Below are 24,895 nucleotides of genomic sequence, written 5' to 3'. Positions count from 1 at the left end.
TTTTTTCAGTCCTTTCCATCTGCCTGCATTTTTCAGCAGTATATAATCTGTATACTAGCAAACCACACTTTTTCAGCGTTCAATTAGTAACAGACATTTAAAAATTATAATCAAAGAAAAGTTAGGTGTTACAAATGTTTGTATAACATGACGAAAGAGAGGGTATTCTCAATTCATATGACACTCTTTTTCATTTTGGACAGGTATAAACTTTAAGCAGAAACTCAGAAAGTATACGAGTATATTGTCGGAAGATATCTAGATCAGATGCAAATACACTTCCATTAGAGGTGTCAAAAGAATAATTTTGCTTCGTGTACAAAGTAATGAAATCAATGAGTAGCATTTGAGGAAAAAAATGGAGCAATTGTCACTGGTGAACTAAACAGTGAATACTGCTCCTTAATGCCAAAAAGTATGATCAAACAAACCTGCACTAAAAAAATACTCATCAGAAGGACCATCTTTTTCCTCAGGTGGCAGAGGGTTGGATAGGATTAACAGCAATATTTGTCTTTGTTCGAAAGAACTAACCTTCAAAACAAGTTGATGTGGCATAACAAAACGCAAACAATATCGAACTGTGAGTACTACCAGCGCTTTTAACCAACACCTCAGCAGTCTTAGCATGTGAGCAACAAAAAACGTGTACTCAGCTTAAACTGCCCATCCTGCTACAGTTATCTTGTGAAAGCTGTAAAACTACCTCAAGGAGTAATCTCTATACTAGTTCCATTTGGATCAGAACTGGTAGAGTGGGAACCTCAGTCTCTTATTACCCTGCAACATACAGCTTTGAAGGGCTGAGAAGTATATGGTCTCTTAAGCAAACTCATCGGCATTCTCAGAGTTTGTTTGCGGTTCCTCCTACCCCTTACTAAAATGTTGAAGGTCTTCTCCTCATCAGTCTTACAAGGGTGTCTCTGTATGTAATTATCACAGGATCCAGCATTCTCATTTGGAGCGTCACCCTTCTGTGATTGATTGTCCGACAAGGTAATGTACTCTGAAGCCAATGTGTCCATTGCTCTCACTTTTTCTGATCCAACCTCAGCTATATCATTCAAAGTTTCCACTGCATCTGGTGCTGGAAGATTTGCTTCTGCCTTAACCTCATCCCCGGAGATGAGATCAACACGAAAGCTTGGTACCAGACTCGAGCGCTCAGAATTATCAGATGACTCTTTTGTGACCGAAACCAAAGTTGACTCAGTAATTGGTTCAACCACAGGTAGCGAGACAGAAAACTCTATTGGATGGCAGCCAGACCAAACTGAGCCTGGAACATAATCTGATGCTTTAGGAGTCATATTGCACTGCCAAGCATAATGATTGGGATGGAAAGCGCTGCTGTTTACTGGGAATGTAGTTGGAGCTAACATCTGGGGTTGAGAATAGGGAGGGTACATAAAGGGCAAACAGTGCATCATGTTTGGGGTGGGCGGAGGTGAATGATATGAGTGATGAGGGGAGGAGCACATTGGGTTGGGCAAAATAGTGGGTGTTCCTGGATGACCACTCATGTTCATTGGCCAAGGACCTACTGGCGGTAGTCTTCCAGGACCAGAAGGGCGATTAATGTTCATAGGCAGTGGCACTATACGAGCAACGGCTGGGAATGGGCTGAATGGTGCCGCTGATGCAGATAACTGTTTATTGGACAATTCTCGACTAATATCACTTGAATAAGATACTGAAGCTTTTACCTCTGGGTACTCCATCTCTTGTAAGGTAACATTTGAATTACCATTTGAATCTAAATTGTCAGAAATACACATGCTATGAGTGTTGACACCTTCCTCTTCCATTGGACTAACATCAACATGGCTGGATTGAACTGAAGGCAAGATTGGACACATGACATCTGAAATTTCACCACCTCCCAAATAACTCAAAGAAATTCCTTCTTTGTTGTCAGTAGCTACTGTTTCATCCCCCAGCTTGATGGATTCTGCATCGCTTCTCATTACCTCAGAATTTTGTTCCTCCCCATTGGCTTCTTCTCCAAGTTCCAGAACTTCTTGATTATCAGGAACTTTGTCTTCAGAAAAACTCTTCTGCAACATACAGATGGTACCTGGTGGGGCAACTGCTACATCCTTGTAGGAAGGAGATATTCCTAAGCTTACTATGGAACTCCTCTTTGGTATTGGTCCAGCCTCTTTTACTGCAGAGACTTGAATCTGCACCACTGAAGAACATAATAACTCACCTCCAGTATTAGAGGTCAAAGCAACAACATCTCTGACAGACGATGGCACAGACTTGACCCGATACATGACAGCTTTGGCAACTCTTCGACCAAGTTTGGTACTGGGAGATGGACTCTTTGCTACATAGTAATCTGCATTATTTCCGTCTGATGTCTTTTTCTTTAAGACAAAATATCTACCAGCTTGATAGTTATTCTTCAATCTAGCATGGCCAACTTCAGAAATTGAGTCTTCATTCTGATAATCAATGACCTTGCTGATGGTTTGCCACCTCTGTCTTAGTTTTTGGCCATAAATACCAGCTGATCTTGGTTTCTGTACTGGCTGCCATCCATCATCTGCTTCCGCATAAGGTTCAGATAAGTTAGTGCCATTAACACACTTCTCCAATCTAGGTTCAATGGGTTTGTTGTACTTCTCTGAAATTCTTCGGTCTGCATTCAGATTGGACTTAACTACTATGTCAAAGGGTTCCTCATTCGTCTGGGAATCATTATCATCTTTGCAAATTAGTTTCTGATCATCTTGCTTCACTTCCAGGACATTTTTAGGAGTGTCGGAGTTTGCTGAGGCATAATTGGTCTGATCAGATTTTCCCTTTACCTGAGAAATAAAAGCATGAAGCATAAAGAGGGCAGAAGCATTACGGAGGTTTATGCTATGCAAGCCTCAAGCTTCAAGCTAAATCTAATTTCACATAAATGTGGAACAAGCAAACGGCAAGAGTTCTTGAGACGTAAAAAAATAGCACACTGTAAAATTTGAATTTCACAGCAACGCATTTGCATTAACATATAGCAGGAAGGCATACAGACCTTTGGAAGCCTGAAACATATGTTGAAGCATCTACCTAGAACCAAAGTTTCCTTTTAAGCTAATTCAATCTTTCTCTGTAGGCTTGTGCTGGCATTATGGACGGTAGACCTTTCCAACAAAACAGCTCACGCTAGACTTTGAATTTCACAGTTTAATCTATGATATCCTCCAGCCATTTCACTTACTCGAAGTTTAATATGATAATTAGACTTATGTATCATATTATTGAAAGTGGACGAAAATATTACAGTATTCGTTGAAAGTTTGATAGGGAACATCATATCAAAATTTAAAATTTTGAATAGTTAAATGAATTTGAGATTGAAAGATGTAAATGTTGCACAGTATAACCTTTTAATAAGCTAGTGTTACAAATTTTTTGAAACGTCCTAAATGGAAAGAGTGTTATATAAATTGTTTGCATATTGCATTAACATTTTTCTTTGTTAAAGAACATATTTGCATTAGCATATACAACTTTGTCCCAAATTACAATTACTTACCCCTTCACGCTGATAAATATTTGCAGCATTTAAGGAAAAAAACAAAATATAGAAACATCACAAGCATCCTGTACCTTTGAGGCAAAGCCTTTTCTTTTTGCTAAAATAGCGTTTCTCCCTTTGGCATCAGAACCAGGATTGATATAGTCGAGCAAATCCGACACACTGTCCATCAAGATAGTATGTCATAACAAGATCAAAACCCAAGTGTTTTACTTATCAGTCTCTAGAGTAAAGCTCTGTCGAAGCATTCTTTTGAGAAGTTATTGTGCAAGTAAAGCAAATTACAAGATCTTTATGTAACATCTAAAAATTTTACGTTGACAGCATAAAACATTGTCACTTCCTAAACAGATTCATAGTCAAACGACTTAGCTTCTCAAAATAAGCAAAATATACCGCATGGAATGTCATAACTCATAACAAACTCAAATGTAAGTAGGTGGATTGAAGGTGTTAAAGAAACATGAAGACAGGACCTAACTTAACCCCAACTGTTAGCTCATAAAGTGAGGATCATTCAAAATGATACAGAGGAACTACAACTCATATCCTCAATCAGTGAGATTCTAACATTCCCCTCCCTGGCACAACTGGAGCTAGACATCTGAAACGTGAATAACATAACATGGGGTCCAACATAGAGTAACCCAACATAAGATATGGGTCTAGCTTTTATACCATGTTTAAAAACTGGTCCTTGGTCTAACTAAATCCAAAAAGCAAGCTCATGACGTCAAAATTGACAGAGATCATATGAAGAGACTCATTGTATCTTCAGTCAACTTGTGACTCTAACAATAGGACTCTGATTTAACAAAAGAACCAACAAACCTTAAGCATAAGTCAGAAGAAAGTAACATAGTAATGTCCAAAGATATTTCAAAGGAGAAGGACAAAGGCAGCAGTCAAGGGAATGGCAAGAATAATGATCACTTAAACAATGGGAGCTCAAGCCCTCCAATTATCACATCAGCTAGCCATGTAATTAGATGTAAGACAAATTGAGACAAATTCTTCTTTGCTGATTATGCCTAACAGTATCTAATCCAAATAAATTTAAGAAAGTAAAAGTGCTAATATACCTTAAATGGCCCTTGCTGGCTATTGATGCATCTGGCTTCCTAGTCCCATTTCGAGCAGCTTCTTGCTGTTCAAAAGCCTTGGACTCGAAATACTCAAGCCAAGCAGCAGCATCCTGCAGAATTCAGTAACAATATCACAACAAGATAAACTTGGTTGAGGTTAAAATAAGCAAGCCATAGAAATTGCCGTAAAGAACTTTATCATATTTCAGCAGTCTCATTGCTCATTCCCATTACTTAAATGTCAGCTTATGAAAGAAAAAGATATTCACATAAAGACTATCTAACTATTTGCGTGCATACTTACAGTATATGAAACTCTGAGTACATATTTTTTAATTAAATTGGACTGTTATTTTGTCAGTATTATTTGCCAAATAAAAAAAAGTAAAAGAAACAGACAAATACTCAAGTAGTAAAGTGACAGAAATTGTAATTCTTCATGCAGCACCACTCTGGGAAGAGAGCATTTGTTTGTGCTTGTATACATGTGCATGAAACAGAAGGTACCTGTGTGCGAAGGTCATCTGGACCAAGCTTTGTTTTGAGTATCTGCAAGGTTGTTTGCTCATGTTGAACACTCAAAGGATAAGCTTCCATCAAAGAGAGAGCAATTGCTATAGCATGGTAACTCGCAGCAGTCTGGCAGAGAAAGTGTAGCATATTAGAGAGATGCAGGCACGAATTTGATACTTTTTTTCCACGCACATTAGTTTAAAACATGTCTAACTGTTGTATAAGAAAGACAGTTCCCCAGAAATTCTGGTTTGAGCACAGCTAGGGATTTCACACGGTCATCTAGTTCAAAAATTTATAGCACCATGCTCTAAAGAGAGATTTATTTCAGTTATATGACCAGAGACAAAAATAAGTCGGACTGAAGAGGTTAATCAGGTCTCTTGACAGAACAAAATGACTTATTACAAATTCCACTACAGAAGAAACTAGTAACTGTCATCAGCTCAGTGATAATTATCATCCCACAAGAAAAACTTCAATGATCACCCGTTCTGTTAAGAATTAGGAATCACTAATATGACAAGAGTTCATTCCTTGTTTATATAGGAAATGTTTAGAATCTCTATAATGCGTAAATAGGAATTGCAATTAATAGAAATTGCTTCCCGTCCCATTTTAGGATTACTTGCATACTTTGCTGTCTTTTGGGGGATTATTTGTATTTGTAAACACTATATAAACTCCAACATGCCAGAGGAACAATCAAGATATTCATTCCCATCATCTCTTCTTTTCTCATTCTTCACACCATTCTTTGTCAGGCTGTTGGGGTGATGTGCTAGTAAATAGTACTGTCTTTAAATCACAAACATAGAATCAAAAGGCTGAAGTAAGCTCGTCTGTCAATGATAGCACTTTAACCAAAAAAAGAAAAGAAAAGATGCACACAATTTGGAATATGAATGAACTTTGAGTCCAGCACTGTTAGTCAGCATTTCTTGCTGATTTTGAGGTAGATAATTGATTACCCTGGAAACTCAAAACCCCTGGCACTATAGCAAACAAAGAGAACCGAAAAAAAAATCTATTTCAAACAGAGACTGACACTGTGGAGACCTAAACCCTTCACTCAAGCCTACAAAATCACTTGAATGGCACAACTACTTGTTTTTGCCATGGTCAAAGAAGCACACAATAGAAATTGGAAATGAAATAACAAATCATTCCTAAGGCACATACTTTGAGAGGGAAATCATCCTCATTCCACCCTTTCGTAAATCAGCAAATTAATACATAGCTTGTAAAATAGGAAATAAGAAACTGCAGTGTGCCGTTAAAAGCCAGTTTGTCCAGACATGCATGGATGTAAGCAGAAAGTTGTGAATGCTAAAACCAAAACAAAATATACTCATAACATCAGTCAAAGAGAACCTGAATATGGTCAGGCCCGAGTAACCTTTGGTTGCACTTCAGAGCTTTATGGAGATATCTGAGGGCAACATGCACATTACCAAGCCCTTCTTCCATCATAGCCACATTTATGTATGTTGCGGCAGTGTTTGGATGTGAGGGGCCACATGTGAGATGCAACTGATAAAGAGCTCGCTTTACATAACTGAATAATGGGAAGGCAAGTTGTCAATAAGGTATGAATAGAGCAGTTCAAATTACACCATAAACAATAGCAGAGTTAAACAGGATTAAGTTGAAAAGGTAAGGAGCAAATATGAGTGGTTTAAATTTTTAAATCATGGGGGCATAAAAAAGGTGCACAGTTGGTGTTTGTTTAGTTCATAGTAAAACTAAAAGCTTGTCCTTCATAAGCTAACAAGGTCATTGTGTCAACTGTGCAAATTTGTTATTTGAATTGTTTCAAGATCATATTCACATCAAGTTTTTTGAGCTATTATATCCATCCCCAAGCTGTCAACTATGCAAATTCATCATTTGAATTGTTTCAAAAGATCATTTTCTTTACCAAGTTTCAAGCTGTTATTTCCATACTCCAGACTCGTTATTTCACCTTCCCACTATAAATCTTGGATCTAACTCAACATCAGAAGCTAGCTCATTAAGTGAGGGTTGGTCAAGATCATATAAGGAGACCGGTCATTTCCCTCAATCAAAGTGGGACAATTTTAACGCCCCATATTGTGTAACCAAGAATTGGGATGGGTCTGGTAACACACATCATCATAATTGTCACCAGCACAAAAATTTTAAAATACTTGGCCATCTTAGAGAACTACATACTTGAGAGCCAACTCTGTGTGTTGAAGTCGGTAATAGAAAACTGCAAGATCTCCGTAACTTTTCATGGTATCTGGGTGATCAAGCCCTAACTCTCTTTCATTGATGTCCAGGGCTTTTTGCTGATAGACAGTTGCCTGTCATTGAAACACTAGTATTAACATACTAGAAAGTATAAAAGGACAAGAGGCCGCATATTTCAAATATACAGGAAAAAACATGTTTTAGCACAAACCCTAAGCTAATGAGTCTTGAAGAATACCTGATTAAAATCACCGGTGTGATACAAAACAACAGCTAAAAGGCTATATGCTCCAGCTGTCATTCGATGGTAGGGACCACATACTGCAACCAGCTTAGCGAGAGCCTGAAAGCACCATAAATTGCACTATTGACCAAATGGTGTACAAAAATTTAATTATTTGTTACCAAATGCATGCCTAAAGATGACAAGAAGCTATAGAAAATCGATGGTTTCAATACGAAGAAGGGAGAATGTAATGCAAAGAAACTTTCTTTATTTCTATCTTTAATATTAGTTACCTTAGTCCCATAGCTGACAGCATCTTCGAGTTTACCCTTATCCAGAGCTGTCTTAGATGATTCCAAAAGCTGTCGCCCATCTGCAGAAGAGCAAACAGCTTGCTGCAGCGTATAAAACACACAGATCCAACGGAAAGTGGGAAAAAATTAGTGACTCAAAAAAAATGCATGGGTGACTCTAATTATCACATATGATAGCAGGGTTTGCATTGTCACCTTATGCACAGGTACTAGGCTGACAATGTCTTCCTTTCTAAAAGGATTTGAAGAATTCACATCATAATCTCTTGGAACAAGTTCAATTCCCACCTAAAATAGACAAAATATACTCTTCATAGCTCTTTTCCTTTCAATACTACAATATTCGAAACAATATCGTGTACCCAAAAAAATAAATATACAACAAGATCGTGGGATGATGAATCAAATGAATATCGAATCACTGAGGCTATGCACCAACCGCACTAAATCGACAACATAAGTGACATACAACAATTATGTGCCTATTTGCATTGATCTAAAAACAGGGCAAGCTAGTCAATAGTTCTTTGGTTCTATCACCAATTTAACGAAAACAATTTTCAAGTATTCTAGTTGGCTGCTTGATACATCTTACTAATAATGTTGACATAGTCAAGATGTAGAGTCGATTGGGGTCCCTAGAATACGTATGGTATTTTCCTGGAAAAGAAAAGGCATATATTCCTTTATCATTAAATCATTTCATATAATTCTATGTATCTACTGATGCATCAAATGTGACCACATAATTATACATGTTGGACATATATTGACAGACGAAATAAAGAGTATTCCTGCTTTTCCGTGGCTTTGATCACAAAACTCGAGTTCGTCACTGCTTCCTTTTATTTCACTTGGACAGTATTTATCATTCCGAACACAAATTGAAGCATGCATAATGCCAGGATTATGTTTATTCCTAATTGACCAAGTTTTTTTTTTTTTGAAATACCTTATGGCATAAACCACGAAGAATTGTGATTTTCCTCACATCCTTGTAATTTAATCTGCCAGTCTCCCATTCATATCGATTCTTCAAAAATAACTCCAGCCATCTCCACACAAGTGGGTCAATGCCATGGGGTTCATTTGGTTCATCATTTCCAGGAAACCCAAGCATCATATTTAATGTAGCAGCAATTACTGCAGCCAAATCCTCTATCTCAACGACCGAAGCAATAACAGCTTGCAGAATATGCTTAAAAGCTCTTATTATCATCTCATGTATACATAGAGATTGCACATGAGATAATTTGTCTGAAAGTTTTATCTGCCAAGAAGAGAATACATAGAAAGGGTTCATACAAAAAATGATCAGCATAATATTTTCTCACAGTTGCAACTGTATTCATTCATAATGACCTCCTACCAGATCAATGTAGAGGCAACATGTACAGAGATGAAAAATGTGAAGTTAGAAGTTCAGATTATCTTGGGATACTTTCCATAGCACTTAGCAGTAACAAATTTGCAACGTTATTATACGAGAATCTAGTGTTGCTTTAATTTCTTATGCATATTAGTATTATGATTGGGACACCAATATAGGTTCTTAAACAGCATGACAGTGCAGACATTCAAGGGTACAAAATAATAAAAGACGAAAGCTTACACAAATAAAGGTTCTTTATGGATGGCGAAAAAACTAATTTCTCAGTAGATAGTAAATTAGATTTAAAAAATGGAGTGTGCTTTTTTTCTTGGCAATTGAGGGGGAAAAAAGAATATCATAGGGACGCTATAGATATAAAAGAAATTCCTAAGGGTATAAAAATCAAAATGATCACGAAGACTTACAATGTGTCCAAGAGAACGCATTCGCAGACCTCTAGTATGCATGAAATCAGTTAAGGTTCGACCATCAACTGGTGAGAGTTCCAGAGATCCAAAATCCGCAACCTGTAATACATTTATCAATTAAGACACAGTTAAGAGACCAATTTTTTCATTTATAATTCATCTCTATACAGTAATTAATTACGGTTACCAGTTTTGGAAGGGCAACTTCATTGTAGTACTTCTGTGACATATCAATCAGCTCTTCCATAGACTATCAAAGCAAGGAGGATGTTAGAAAATGACTAAATCTATCTTGTACCCTGTCACTGAACATTTTTTGATGAAGTAACCTGTCAATAAATAATAAAGACTTGCTAGGTGCCACCTTAATGTGAAGTCCGGTCTCCGACTCTTTCAGACGAGTAAAACCATCATCAGACAACAATGACTTCAGTATGAGCTGATTTTGATTGGCATCAGTCTCACGTTGAGAATCCTCTGATGGAATGACATCTTTTTCTGATCTCCCATCTACACTATCTGTGACAGGTTTGAAGCTTTCAGACTGGAGTTCGTTCTGCTTTCTGTTCTTAAGGGATTTGAGATGTATTCCAAGTCCCTCAACCTTGATCTCATCTTTTGTCTTCATTGTATGAGTTTTTTTATCTTTCTCTGATTTCTTTAGATCCCGTAAGTGTTGTATCCAGCAAGCTCCAAGTTCCCATCTGATAAAGGAGTCACCTTCTATATTCTGTTCTTGAAGCTTGATAAGACTCTCTTCTAGGATTCTCTTGACAAATGCCCGAGAGGAACTGATCTCTTCAGATTTTGAGGGTTTTGAATGCATTACCTTGTTGTCATCTTTCGCATGAAGCAAATACCTTAAACTGCAAGATATAGTGTTAAAGCAGGATTCGTAGATAATAAAGGACTTGAGGAGATCAAGGGAAACACGGCCCTACTAGCAAATTGTCCTAGAAATATCTGAATCAGTAGTTGGTTTATCATCAGACATCAAAAAGTTAGAAAATAACGATAATGAACCTTTAGTAAAGGGCAAATTAACTGATAGGGACTAGGAGGTTGTAAACATCCAAGATGATACAGGAGTATTTAGAAAATTCGGGGATCTTGCATAACATTTTCCATGTTTTCAGAAGTTCTAGAAGCTCCTAAATTTTAACCACCACCCAACCCCACCCCGCCCCCCCTCCTATTTTTTTTCTTTATTTGTTCTTGTGGTATCAAGAGTCTTTTCAATATCAATATATACTTTTGCATCAGATAATATTAGTATGGTAATTTCTGGTGATCACCTCTTCTGACATGCCATCTCGGAATTAGTTCCTAGTTGAATTCATTTTCTCCATAATAATCTCTTCCTCCTACAAGTCTCTTCTTTAAATGCTGAACCAGATTGAGCATACAGAGTTATTGAAGTTAATTGTTTTTGCTTTTTTTTTTTTTTTTATGACAAGGAAACCCGCAGCCGCTACCCTTTGGGTGCGCACAGGGTAAAACCCCCACTCCTATGCAATAGCTCGCAAACCACATAGGAGAGGTAACCCGCACTAGGCAAGCCCGGTGTGACGAGATCGACCCAGAAGGCAAACCCCTTGCTTTCGTTGGCAAGGGGTTTCGAACTTGAGACCTCCAACATGGAAGTCCCAAGCCCAAACCACTGGGCCACCCCGAAGGGTAATTGTTTTTGCTAAAAACTTTTGAAAAAGTCTTCAAAGAGCCTATAATTCTTTCTGCAAGTAAGTCATAACATAAGTTTATTGTTTGTTTTAACTTAACATGGAAAAAAGAATGAAAGAAAAACCTATATCTTTTGTTTCATGAAACCACCATGGAAGATAAACTAGCGTGTACTTATTTTGGCTCTGTAATGCATACTTACTAGAAAATTCAACGTACTTCTTATGAGAAAACATGCAATACCTGTTGATATTAAGCGCATTTGCACCACCATCAGGCTGATCAGCAAGTTCAATGCTTTCCGATGGAAATCCCACTTTGTCACTCTCTTTCCCTTGAACTTTTACAGTCGCAATATAACCACAATGCCTTACATTCAAAACACCTAAAGTGGCAATATCCTGAACTCAAAGTCCAGCAATTTTCATTTCAACAAAATGCAAAACTTCAGACAGCAAACAATAGATCAACGTCATTCTCTTTAGTATTTACTTACATGGGCAGCAGTATTTTCATCAGCAGTAATCCCCTTGAGTAGATGTCTTTCAATCAGATTTTTCTTAGCTATTCCGGTTGTTTGACATCCATCAATTTTGGTATCGATTTTGCAGCTAGCATCCGCCAGATCTTTGGTGACAGATATGCTCAAGTCCCCAACTCTCTCATTATAAATGATTTCTCTGTTTGCCTCAGAATGACCTGGTTTAACTTTCTCCATTACATGTCGCACAGCTGAGATGGCCCGAGAAATTGCAACATCAACAAATAAACTATGAAGAAGAAAAGCCCTTCTATCTCGAACCTGCCTCTCCTCTGTTGTCTTACAAGGCATATATGCAATAAACAAAAGTTCACTTGCATAGGGTAATAAATCACTTTTTCCATCTTGGCCTAGACCACCTCCATTTCCTCCCCACTTGTCATCCTCCACAGGCAGAGATGGAAAGATTGATGGCATCTGTGCAACCACAGGGGGAACAAGCCATGTGTTGGCTCTGAGACCATAAGGAAGATTCCCAAACTGTAGCAAAAAGAAAAAAAATTTACATCCTTTGTGTACATGAGTCTCAAAAGGAAGAGGATATCTTTTTCACTATAAGCACTCGTTCTAGAATTTAACGTGGTCAAAAATATTGACGGCACCTTGTTACGCTCCAGAAATCCTTTCATGAGCTCATTGTAGGCCTGAAAAAGAGGGATCATCAATGCTAAGAGTTCAGTGAGTACATACCCTGGCAAGCAATTGCTCACACTTAATCTGAAGAAGAAAAAAAATCTGCAGAACTCACATTGTCAAATGCTCTGCTTAGTTGTCTCAACAAATCCACAAGATTGTGACAAAGTATCCCATGCTTTCCAGTGTTATGAAAACCTTTTCTGCAAGCTTCAACCAAAACCAACTTCCCGTTAAAGAGTTTCACCTGCAAACAGTTAGAGATGCCCATTAATAGATTATTTCATGGTTAAACCACATCTAAAATTTTACATCAAAAGACATCTGAAACTGCATTAGTCAAATTATTGGAACAAGGCATAAGAAAGAAGCTAGTTGGAGAGAGGCCTACTTCCAGTGAGAAAAGATAATCATTTGGTAGAACTTCATCAACCTTTCTTGTTTCCCTTCTTATAACTGCAATAAATATGGTTAATTTAGTTAGTGCACAGCTATAATATAGGAAGAATTTGCACCTATGATGATGAGAAATGAATCCCCTCCCTAAGAGAAAAGGATGAAAGGCAGATCTTAAAAGGGATAATTTGCCATCTAAGTTGTTTTTTATATCCTTTCTCCAAGATGTATTTGATGCTACAAAAAGAAATTTGGTGTCAATTGGTATTGCTCATTACACAATCAAATCTTGGTTGAGTTCTAAAGATTAAGGAACATTTATAAAGTTACTGGAATTAATTTGTTAGAGATTTGTCAAAGAGAACATACTGAACTTATGATATGAAGGAAAAAGAATATAAACACCAACTGGGATGCGATGAGTCACACACAAATATAGTAGAAGCTGATTAACATATTTTCATCAGTAAAGACAGATGGTATCTTCACATCAGACCTTTAACTTGCATTATATTTTTAGCTTTAGGCATTAAACTGCATACCAAAGACAAAGATTGATCTTTTCTACTATTAGTTATGTCATATTGATTAGGTGATTATTTCTTTTCTATTAATATTTCTACATTTTTATAGGTGAAACTGCTCAAAACTATAGAGTAAAAAGAATAATTTGCATACACCACGAATAAAATACATGCTCACTTAACAATAATAATAAAAGAAAAACGCATGCACCCAATGTTTATACCAAGATTAATTAATTTAATCCTAGGAGTCAATATTAAGTAATTACAAAAGGTTTATTAATATGATAAACATCCAACATTTTTAGAGAAAATATATTTTTTATAGTGGTTAAACATTCATTTTCATGGTTTATGATTCAAAATTCATTTGGTTTTTTCGTTCATCACGAAATTTAATACATATCTTAATTCTCAAAGTAGTTTAGTCTATTATTTGAAGTTCCCTTCAATTTTTATTTAACTTAAGCATTGTTACAACAACCTACACAATGGGGTCTGAGAAGTAACACTACTCCCATTAACCAAAGAAAGAAAAAAAAACAATCTTTTTACTTTTTTAGGAATTAATATCTTTAGAATGTAAAAATATCATGTAGTTATGAAACAAAAGTTAGCTCCTCCAATATACTTTTTATGTCCATTTTTATGTATCAACCTTTTCTTTTTACTCCATATCAAAAGAATTGTCATTTTTCCATAATAAAAAATAATTCAATTTTAAAATTCTCTTTATCCTTAAAAAAATATTTATAGACACACAAATATCCAACATTTGTTTTACACCTTGAATTTCACATAGTATTTTTTAAATTTCACACTGCCCTCTTTTCACTTTTACTTATCACGTTTCTCTTCACGGGAATCAATATAACTAATCTTCAAAGTTAAATTGGATTACTACAATTTTTAAATTTTGAATTCAGATATTGAAAAACTATACGAAAAATTACACAAGTTACTATTTTTCTCATTTAAATTAATCTGATTAAAAAATATATATCTTAAAATTTATGTTAAAGTTGACACAGTTAACTCTGGCTGAAAATCGAAATGTGACAAATAAAAATCAACCTAAAATAATACAGAGAGTGGAAGAGAGAAAAAGAGCAAATTAAGAAGTTTACACTGAAGAGGTGGCGTGAGATGAGAAAGTGAGAAGAATTCGTAGAAGCTACCAAGCTTCGGGCAGGAATTACTCATTTCTCCGTCTTCATCCACCACCGTCGCCGCAGCCTCCGGCGGTGAAGGAGATCGCTTATCCTTTCCATTTCTCCGCTGCTTACTCGATTTCTTAACGCTCTTCGATTCATTTGTAGCTTCAGAATTCTCGCCGGAATCTCCATTAGACGGCCCAAAACACGTCGTACAGGCGACGATATCCAGCAATCGTTTAACGTGACTCGTCGCGCTCTCTTCGTCGTAGTCCTCTGAAAAGGAAATAATCAAAAAGTTAAAGGGTAAAAATGGTAGTGTAAATTTCCAGTACGGCGTCGTATAATATTTCACCTTCTATGAGTGTGAGGACGCATGGCTTCAAGGCGGAAATGTCTACCGTGTCCTTTAAACATGGCCCCCTTACCTGTTCAAACGATAGTTTTTTATTTCTTTTTTTATAATGAATATTTAGAATAAGAATTTATAGTAATTAAAATGAATCACCACAACTTTTCCAATACAAAAGGAAAAAATGTAAGTCGATAAGTTTTTATTATTATTTAGATCAAAAAGAGAAATCAAGTTTAGAAAAAAAAAGGATAAATTACTTAACTACACTTCTTTATTTACCTTAATATTCATTTATCCCTACTCATTTCAAAAATTTCAAAAATCTCTTATTTACCTATGTATCCCGCATGTATCTCGTGCACAACGCTATGTATCCCGCTATGTGGAATGTATCAAACGCTATGTATCCCGCATGTATCTCGTGCACAACGCTATGTATCCCGCTATGTGGAATGTATCAAACCTAATGTATCACGTGCACAACACTATGTATCCCGCTATGTGGAATGTATCAAATCTAATGTATCCCGTGCACAATGCTATGTATCCCGCAAACATCATTTTAAGGAATTTTTGGTAAATAGAAAACTAGAAGGGATAGGATGTTATTTAATACTTATAATATGTGGTTCCTATAATTTATACAAAAAAAAAAAATCCTCCTTGCATATACCTAATATAATTTATTTTAGAAAAAGACGTTCGACTGATCATTCGTTATTAAAGATAAGAAGGCAAAAAGGAAAAAATCTAAAGTTGTTGGCATGCAAAATTGGAATTTGGTCCTAATAAGTTACCTCATGAGATAACGAAAAATTGGTGATATTACACGTTGCTGTGTTCACTGATAATAATCGACGAACATCGATTATTCTATCGGTAGATATTCCCTGCCAAACCAAAAAAATAATTAAAAAAAAATCATACAGTAACAATTATTTTCTCGAAATGTGTAACAACTGCTGTAAAAAAAATATAATCACTCTTAAAATCGACGCAAATTATTAATTTCATTTCAAATTATTTACGATCTTAAAAATATTTCTTTACTTGATTAATTAAACTTAAATATGTCACCGATGTTATAACATGAGTGTAATGCACTCCTAAATTCTCGTCAAGTTTAGGAGTGTTTTCAACACTACTTATTTGACTTTTTATTAACAGTTTCATACTTCTACGAGAGTCTAAAACCACTGGTTATATCATGTGATAGATTGGAGATGTATGACTTTAGTTAGTCAAGTAAATAAGTGTATTTAAGACTATCAACAAATCGGAGACGAAATTAATAATTTGCTCTAAGTTTAGAAACATTTTCAATACTTCTCTTAATTAATAAATGATTTAATGACCACTTATGAATTGAATAAAAGAAAAGAAAATTTTCTCTCTGATAAAAAAATAAAATAAAACTATAAACAATTTTTTAAAAGACGATAAAATCAAATTTCCTATTTCCTTAAACATTTCAATAATATTTCTAATATTGAAAATTCAGCATTAAACGATAATCTTATCTTATAAAAATAACAAACCTTTAGAATAATATGAGTCTCATCCGGAAGATTAACTGTTATATCCATAGCAACGGGAATAACTGCAAAAGAAAAAAAAATCAAAACTAAATTAACAATATTAATTATGATTATATTTTTTGTCTTCCAAAATATAAAAATTAAAATCAATATTAGTAGCTCTTAAATAAAATTTCAAAAAAGTACCTTTTTCTTCTTTCTTCTTCTTATCTCCTTTTGTCTTGCCACGACCATTCTTGTTTGGTGCCATTTTTCCAACTAAACCTGAAATTACTCCAAATTTTCTAATGTAAGAAATCACTATTTTTTTCAGTTCACTTAGAAAAATAAGTAGCCAATAGCTATTTTTTAGATATTTTAATTAAATCAGTGAAAAAAAAATAGTAATTATATATGAAAAAAATTAGAAAATTTCTCAATATTAAAATTATATTGCATAGCACAAATTTTTCATTAATTTGAAATAGAAAAACATCTGTTTCTAATAATGTGTAATCATACATATGAATCTCTCATAGCCAATGTGAAAACCATAATATTCAACAAGAAATTTTTTTAAAATAAAATAAAAACTATAATTGTAACAAATTTTAAATCACATTTGTCGGTACAAGAAAGATTTATAAAGTTTTTTTTTTTTTTAATTGCAACTAAGGGATAACAACTTTTTAATTCAATAGAAGAAACACCAATAACAAGTAAAAGAATATTTGAAGTATATACGTAAATCTTATCCTTACCTTTATGAGATAAAAGAGATTGTTTCCAATAAACAGTCGACTCAGAAAGTGAAGTTGTAGAGTGGAAGCAAGCAAGTTTAGCTGAGAATTATAACTAGTTGTTTCCTTCAATAATGGTTATGTATTTATAAATATATATGATGGGTTTAAGGGTTTTAAAGTGGAAATGAATTCTCAACAAGTAGCTAGAATGAAGAAGAAGAAGAAGAAAAGGGAGGCTAAGTTAAGTTAGTGGGGATTTTAGTATATAGTGAGATATAAAAGGATGATAAGAAATGAAGGGTGGAGATTTAAAAGTCAGAAATTTTAATGGCTCTATCTGCATTACTTTTTTATTTTTAATTTAGAGGATATTTTTTATAAGGTTATTTTTATATTATATGTATATATATCAAAAATAAAAGAAAGATTCAAAATTATATGTATATATCAAAATAAAAGAAAGATTTAAAATGGACTGTTAAATACATAGATAGACTTTTTTACCAATTTATAAAAGGGAAAAGAGTTAGAGACGTTTTTAATGTATTGTAAGTGGTTTTAAAATGTCTTTCTTATATTTATTTGATTAAAAATGCTCTTAATGTTTTTAGGTCTAAAAATACTTTTTTAATAGCAATTTAAAACTAAATCAAATTATATAGGAATTTAAAATTCTCAGTTCTTTTTTGGCTCCATATTTAACTATAATGGTAAGGCGTTTTTATGTAAAATTTAAAATGAATAAATAATAGACATGAGCGCTCCATTTTCAATAGTTTAGGAATATTATTACTCAACTTAGGTGACAAATATAATTGCTCTATTTCCAACGTTCAGACATATCTTATTGCATTTAACTAACTGTAAAAATATATTTATGTTAAAAAACAAACAATAACATTATTATTTCATTTTTATTGTTTAGGAGCGTTTATTAGCGTTTCCGAAATCAAGGATAGATAGTTTGATAGACATTCCACAGGGACATTGGATTTACGTTAAAATTTGTTTGGTCAAACATTTAAAATCAACTTCTTTTGATTATTATTTTTATAAGAAACAATGAAGATTTTGCCAGTTAAATGTTAAATCACTTTTAAATGATAATTAATATTTAAATAATTTTTAAAAATATTTTTAAATATAACTTTATCAAATAGGCTATTTATTGTCTCTATCCCCCAACTAGCCAATTCATACCGACCGTTCATGCGTGGTGACATTGGTCTACTTATTTTTAATACATACTAGAAAAAGTTAAATTACTTTATGTTTGCTTGATTGTGTTTGTGGTCAAATAGGAAAATATATTTAAAATAAATATTTATTTTAACTAGTTTAATTTGAAAAATCCAAGACTAAAATATTTTATTTAGTTTCTAATTTATCTTTATTTTAAAATTGAATACATAAATAATCTTTTAAATTTGACACGATTTATAAATTAGATAATTTAACTTAATGAGTGACGAGATAGACACTAAAATATGACCAAGAAAAATGTCTTTAAAATACATGAATCCTACGTAGCATTTGGAGTGTTGTTTTGTTCATTATGGATAGGTGAGTTTTGTTTAATCTGTTGAGTCAACTCTTCTAATAGCAGGACCGGATCTATGTATGAGTGAACATATTCGTTTGAACTCTCTTTGACAAAACAATATATTGTTTATGCATGAATAAAATTATTTTTTATGTTCACTTTTTCATATTTTGAATCACCTAAGTGAAAATTCTAACTCTGCCACGATCTTTAATATTCTTAATTCAAATCTCCCCTCATCTTCACTCTTGTAAAAGGTAAATACCTAGCATAACTCTCTTCTCCATATCTAAGCAACACAGCAGAAGATTAAAAATCTCATAACAACTCCTATTTTTATAAAGAAAATAATAATTATACATTCCCTAATTTTATCCTGTGAACTTCATATTCTTTTGACAATATCATATTTTTGATACTTTCCAAACTTTTAATTTTTTTTTAGAGATGGTCATTATTCGGGATCCAAAATCTTATTAAAAAGAAGAGTAATTCAGGAAAAAAAAATTAATACATTCTTGAACTTTGAAAAGTTCATTTATTTTGAACCATAAAAAAATGTCGAAATTATTCATATTGAATAGAAGGAGTATTAACTATAATTATTTTTCAATGTATTATTCAAAAACACTAAATTAATTTTATATATAAGGACTGACATTGTAAAAAATGTCATTTTTTATTACACTTAAAAAGAAATGCGTCAAATCAAATACTCGAGAAGTAAAAATGGATGAAAAGAATACTTAATAATGAGGCCTAATATATAATAATGTTTCCAACCGATAAATTTATACTCTTTTTGTTTATTTTTACTTACTCAGTTTGAAAAATCAAGAGATATTTTATCACTTGATTTCTATTTTGCGTTTATTATAAACTACCGTCATTTCCCAATTTATTTTTCAAAATAATTTATTATATTTAAAAAATAATAATATTGTTATTCCATTAATTCTTTCTTAAAAAGTGTACCAAATTAAATACTGAACAAAGAAAATAATACCATAATAAGTTAGTGTTATCTATGTTTACGAAAAAGGGTTATATTTGCTTTTTTGAGTACTATCGAAAATAAGCTATATTTACCTCTCATTAATTAGAGCTAGTAATATGTATCTCTTATCTATTAAAATTGTATTTCAATTTTTAAAAATCATGTGTTAAACAATAAACAACTTAATTGACTTTAATAAATTATTTGTGAGGCGCACTATCAACATGAAATCAAATGGGGCGGTATCAGATTATGTTCTAGTACTTGAACACTTAAAAATAAGTTTTTTAAGAAAGTACATTAGTGTCAAAATAAATAAGTATTAGTTCAGTTTGAAGATACATACTCGAACACTCAGATAAATTCAGAATTTAAAATTTATAATTACTATAATAACTTTTAAGTTAACATTATAATAATAGTGAAATTCACGATCAGATATTTAATAAATTTCACAGTTATTAAATTCACATGAATCTACCCTCAAACTTGCTTGAACATGATGTCAATCCAACATTATTTGTTGATTAGTACTTATATCTGGGAAATTAATTAGGGGGTTTATCTAACCTTGAAATGTCATGCATGAATCATTATGCAGTCGAAAAATATTGTAAAATAATTTGATTTCTTTAGTTGGAGCTCCACCAAAACTATATTCCAATTAAATAAATCATAAATGGAATTTGTTCAATAAGAAAGGTATGATTGGTGTGGGATAACCAATGAAATAATCCCAAGGAGCATTCTTCAACTTTTTCTATTTTTGGCCCAAAGAAAAATACTACCCACATTTTCTTCCAATAATATATGAAAAAAATAAGAAGAAATTTATATTAATAAAAAAAACTCATTTTACCCTCTTAACATTTTAGATTTGGAAAATAATACCCTCTTCACATATCCTTTAATCATAAATCAAGGGTTAAAAATGAATTAAATTATTGCGTATATTTTTAAAATGTCAAAAACTATTAAAAACAACAGAGTTAGATATCAAAGTGTCATAATATTACATATATGATTTTAGTTATTTAATGCCACAATACCATAGATTATTTGCACAAACAAATGATTTATTACCTATACAAAATATATATTCATACGATAACTTTAGACCTACTTTCAAACTTAAATGAATCATTTATATCATTTTTAGTGCTATATATATGTATATCGTGCAACTCGACTAATTCCACAGGTATGCGACCTACTACCAACAAAAGTTTCAAAATAAAATGAAGTTCCTCTATTTTACAATTCAGTCCACTTATGTAACAAGGCCTCTAAATTAACATAGTGAGTGCACTATGTAAACAGATTAGTGCACTCACTAACAGCAAAATGGACACCGTCTCTTTGATGTTATTGTGCATATTCTGTTAGATGAACTACAATGACTAATGCTAGCGCATACACTTGCAAGTTCAGATCAGCAGAATTGAGGTACGAAGACGATGATATCAGCAAATTCAAGTTAAAGAAACAACAAAAGAGGTTCTATCAAAAGAATGTGATTGTTGTAAGACCTTTCAAGAATGAAATAAAACAGTTTGAACTATCACATCTTTGCTCATTCTTAGTTACTCAGGCACAAAACATTCAAACTTGTATAACAGATGAATTGAAATTAACTCATCTCTTTTCTTGCAAATACAAGTAGACAAAATTCCAAGCACAAGTACAAAAAACAGATTAAATTTGAGAAAAGAATCATCCATCATATATTCATATTTCAATTCTTGAATCATTTACACAATTTGAACATAAAATTTGAATTTCTACAAGCCCCTAATCATTCAATACAGCCCTACATATTAATTTGAACATAAACATCTTTAAGAATGTGTAATGTGTAATGTGTCTCCTGATGTACCTTATGTTACTCGGATAAAATATTATAGCAGGGCCTGTCGTCTCTATTAGCTCTCGAATCATTACCCCTTGTGTGTTAGAGAATGTCTTCTTCCTACAAACCTTTGAAATGAATTTGAATTCAAACTTTGAAATAATAGGATTCCAACATAGCCCAATTTGATCATCAACACCCAATCCACGATCATTGATCAATGTCATGCACGATAGAGAATAGTCATCACTACACAGCTTCCTAAAAGTAATACTTGCATCTTCATACCTATTAGTCCTGCCATAATTCTCCTCTGTTACATCCCACAAGCCAACACGCTCCACGTTCCCATTCACCAAACTTTTGGCCTTGTCCAACTTCCAGAATGGAAGAATGTTCTCAGACGTCCCGAAAGATGAAATACACAGTGTTCCTTGAGCGATATCTACATTGGTAATGTATTTCCTGATGTACCTTCTGTTACTCAGATCAAATATTATGGCAGGGCCTGTCGTCTCTATTAGCTCTCGAGTCATTACCCCTGGTGTGTTAGAGAATGTCTTCTTCCTACAAACCTTAATTTGAATATGAACTTTGAAATAATAGGATTCCAACATAGGAGAATTTCATAATCAACACCCAATCCGCGATCATTGATCAATGTCATGCACAATAGAGAGTAGTCATCACTACACAGCTTCCTAAAAGTAAAATTTCCACCTTCATACCTATTAATGCCATTCTTCTTCGTTGCATCCCACAAGTCAACACACACCACGTTCCCGTTTACCAAACTTCTTGCACTCAAACGTCAGGAAAAATGGAATTCGCAGATCTCCAAAAGTGAGATCTTCACAGGTAATGCTTTTCCTCATTTTTCCAGTATGGAAGAATGCATTCAAACCCAGTCGATTTAATGAATTTAGAAATCACATTCCTCTATTCGACTTGCCCAAATACATTTCTATATACTGCACTCTATTTAGGATTATTAGTTCAGAAGTTGATGATTTCTCGCTTAATTACAAACAACAGATTCTAAGAGAAACTGGAATTCATTAAATGCTTCTGTCAGAAATGGCTACTTAGGCTATGACTCAAGCTTATAGGATGCTTAAGAAAGAGCCTGTTTGCTCCAGCTATGATGAATAAGTTCAGCTGTGGCATTTTCACCCATTGCTAAGAGCCACGAGCAATGACCATTCATTACGATTAGCATCTCCATTCGGATGAAAATTTGTCCATTTCTATCAACAATGACTAATGCTAGAACAGAATCGACAATGATATCAGCAAAAACAGACAATCATCGTAGCCAAGAATCCAGATATTCCAATCACAAGTACAAAAAGCAGACTAAATTTGAGAAAAGAATCATCATATATTCATACTCAATTTTAAACAAACCTATGATCCTATTTCTTGAATCGTTTACAGAATTTGAACATAATATCCCAATTTCTACAAATGAATCAGCCGCATTCTTTGATTATAAAGTAATTTGAACATAAAATTTGAAGATCTAGGATCCCAAAACAGCCCAATTTCATCACCAACGCCCAATCTGTTATTGTTGAACAATTCAATGCACGAAAGAGCATAGTCATCGTTGCACAGCATCCATAAGTAAACACGCTCACCTTCATACTTCTTAGGAGCATTATCCGTTGTTACATCCCACACTTGAACACACACCCTGCACCCGTTCACCAAAATTTTGGCCATGTCCAATGTCCAGTATCGAAGAATGTACTCAAATGTCTCGATATATGGAATCAACAGGGCTCCTGCCTCAACCTCATAACTGGTAATCTTTATCTTGATCTGCCATGGGTTTTCCAAATCGATTTTTGGGGGAGGATATATATCCCGTATCTCAATTAGCTCTCGAGTCACTACATACGGAGTATTGTTAAGTTTGCAAGCTTCTTCTTCTTCTTTTGATGGAAAGAAATTGTAAAAGAAGGTCTTCTTAAGGCTAAGCAAAGGTTTTACAAGGAGAAGTGAACATTCCCTTTCACCCATGCCGTTGACGATCAAGAATTGGAAATTTGGGAGAGAATTTTAGTGGGAAATAGAAGAAGAAGTAGAAGAAGAAGAGGGAAATTTATAGGATAAACAGAGTTAAAAGAAGCCGTTACAAATGGCGGGCATAACCATTTTTTAGTTTTCAGTTTTTGTTTTTCTTTCTTTTTTCTCTATCACTTTTTTAAAATTATTTTTTATGCTGGAACTAAATTATTTTTTAATCATCAACAACGGAATGGTTTGTATTAAATAAATAAGAATAGTATTCAATATCATGAATTAGTAATGTTGAAATTACTAGAGATTAGTTATGATTGAATTAACTTTCTTTTTTATCAACAACTATATGGTTTGTGTTAAATGACTAAAAATAGTAGTGAATACGATAGATTAGAATTGAAATAGTAAATCTAGTTCTACTAACTTACAAGGTTGATTTCGGCCAAATATGTGTTGAATTTAGAGTATAACACATGTTATGTTAATCTCAATTTATGTAATATTGTTAAAACGGAAAAAGGTCATATTTGTCTTTATATTCTTAGAAAAGCGTTATATTTGTCATTCGTCATACTTTTTTGATATATTTGATCATGTCATCCAACTTGAGACAAATATTTCCCATTGGAGTATTACGTCTCACGTTACCCCTTTTATCATCTGATGTTTTTATCTTGAACACCTTAAATTAGCTTTTCCAACGTATCATAAAATCTCATAAACTAGAAAAGCTAATGGTTATAATTTTTTTCTTTCTTTTTTAAAAAATTGACATTTTCTTTCAAGTCGAAACTCCTAGTTTTGCACCAAGTAGACACACACATTTTGCATGACATAATACACATAGAAAGTCGTGTATGACACAAAATTATTATTACGAAGCCATGTAGGACAAATGTATTAATTCTTTTTACAAATTTTATACAATTGTATCTATATATCTTTCTAATATTTAAAATTTTTAAATTAAATAAAATTTTCTTATTAAATCTTTCCTTATTCAAATTATATATAAATTTATAATATATAACTTTAAATTCATTTTAATTTTAGTCTATATAAATCACGTTCTTACTATTTGCACTCCGTCATTACTTTTCTTGATTGGAAACATATAAAATATACAAATAGTTTTTAATAAATTTCATTAATTTTCTACATCTTATAAACAAGTAATTTCATTAGAGATATAATTTCAAACATAGTTGAGGTTGGATAAAATTGTTGAACTCAGACTTTGACAAT

The 24,895-nt window shown here is 33.4% G+C and overlaps 2 protein-coding genes across 2 annotated transcripts; both read right to left on the bottom strand.

Moving 5' to 3' along the window:
• Nucleotides 1-353: 353 nt before the first annotated feature.
• Nucleotides 354-16,791, bottom strand: LOC125831692 (protein REDUCED CHLOROPLAST COVERAGE 1-like). The gene is made up of 23 exons (XM_049510870.1): nt 16,698-16,791; nt 16,512-16,573; nt 15,771-15,863; nt 14,974-15,046; nt 14,592-14,894; nt 12,936-13,000; nt 12,660-12,791; nt 12,514-12,555; nt 11,867-12,391; nt 11,614-11,771; nt 10,055-10,556; nt 9,878-9,940; nt 9,688-9,789; nt 8,843-9,160; nt 8,086-8,178; nt 7,870-7,971; nt 7,589-7,693; nt 7,330-7,463; nt 6,508-6,691; nt 5,128-5,259; nt 4,618-4,730; nt 3,607-3,697; nt 354-2,816 (listed from the first exon to the last, which is right to left on the bottom strand). The coding sequence occupies exons 1-23, from the start codon at nt 16,759-16,761 to the stop codon at nt 765-767; spliced, it is 5,508 nt and encodes a 1,835-aa protein (XP_049366827.1). The 5' UTR covers nt 16,762-16,791; the 3' UTR covers nt 354-764.
• Nucleotides 16,792-23,083: 6,292 nt separating this feature from the next.
• Nucleotides 23,084-23,647, bottom strand: LOC125831480 (uncharacterized). Its single transcript, XM_049510661.1, has one exon. The coding sequence runs from the start codon at nt 23,645-23,647 to the stop codon at nt 23,084-23,086; it is 564 nt and encodes a 187-aa protein (XP_049366618.1).
• Between the last annotated feature and the right edge of the window lie 1,248 nt (nt 23,648-24,895).

This window comes from Solanum verrucosum, unplaced genomic scaffold (assembly GCF_900185275.1).
Source record: "Solanum verrucosum unplaced genomic scaffold, falcon-dt-bn FXZP01000049.1, whole genome shotgun sequence".
Taxonomy (NCBI): domain Eukaryota; kingdom Viridiplantae; phylum Streptophyta; class Magnoliopsida; order Solanales; family Solanaceae; genus Solanum; species Solanum verrucosum.
Note: the sequence above shows the minus strand (reverse complement) of the source record. Positions and strands in the feature narration are given on the sequence as shown.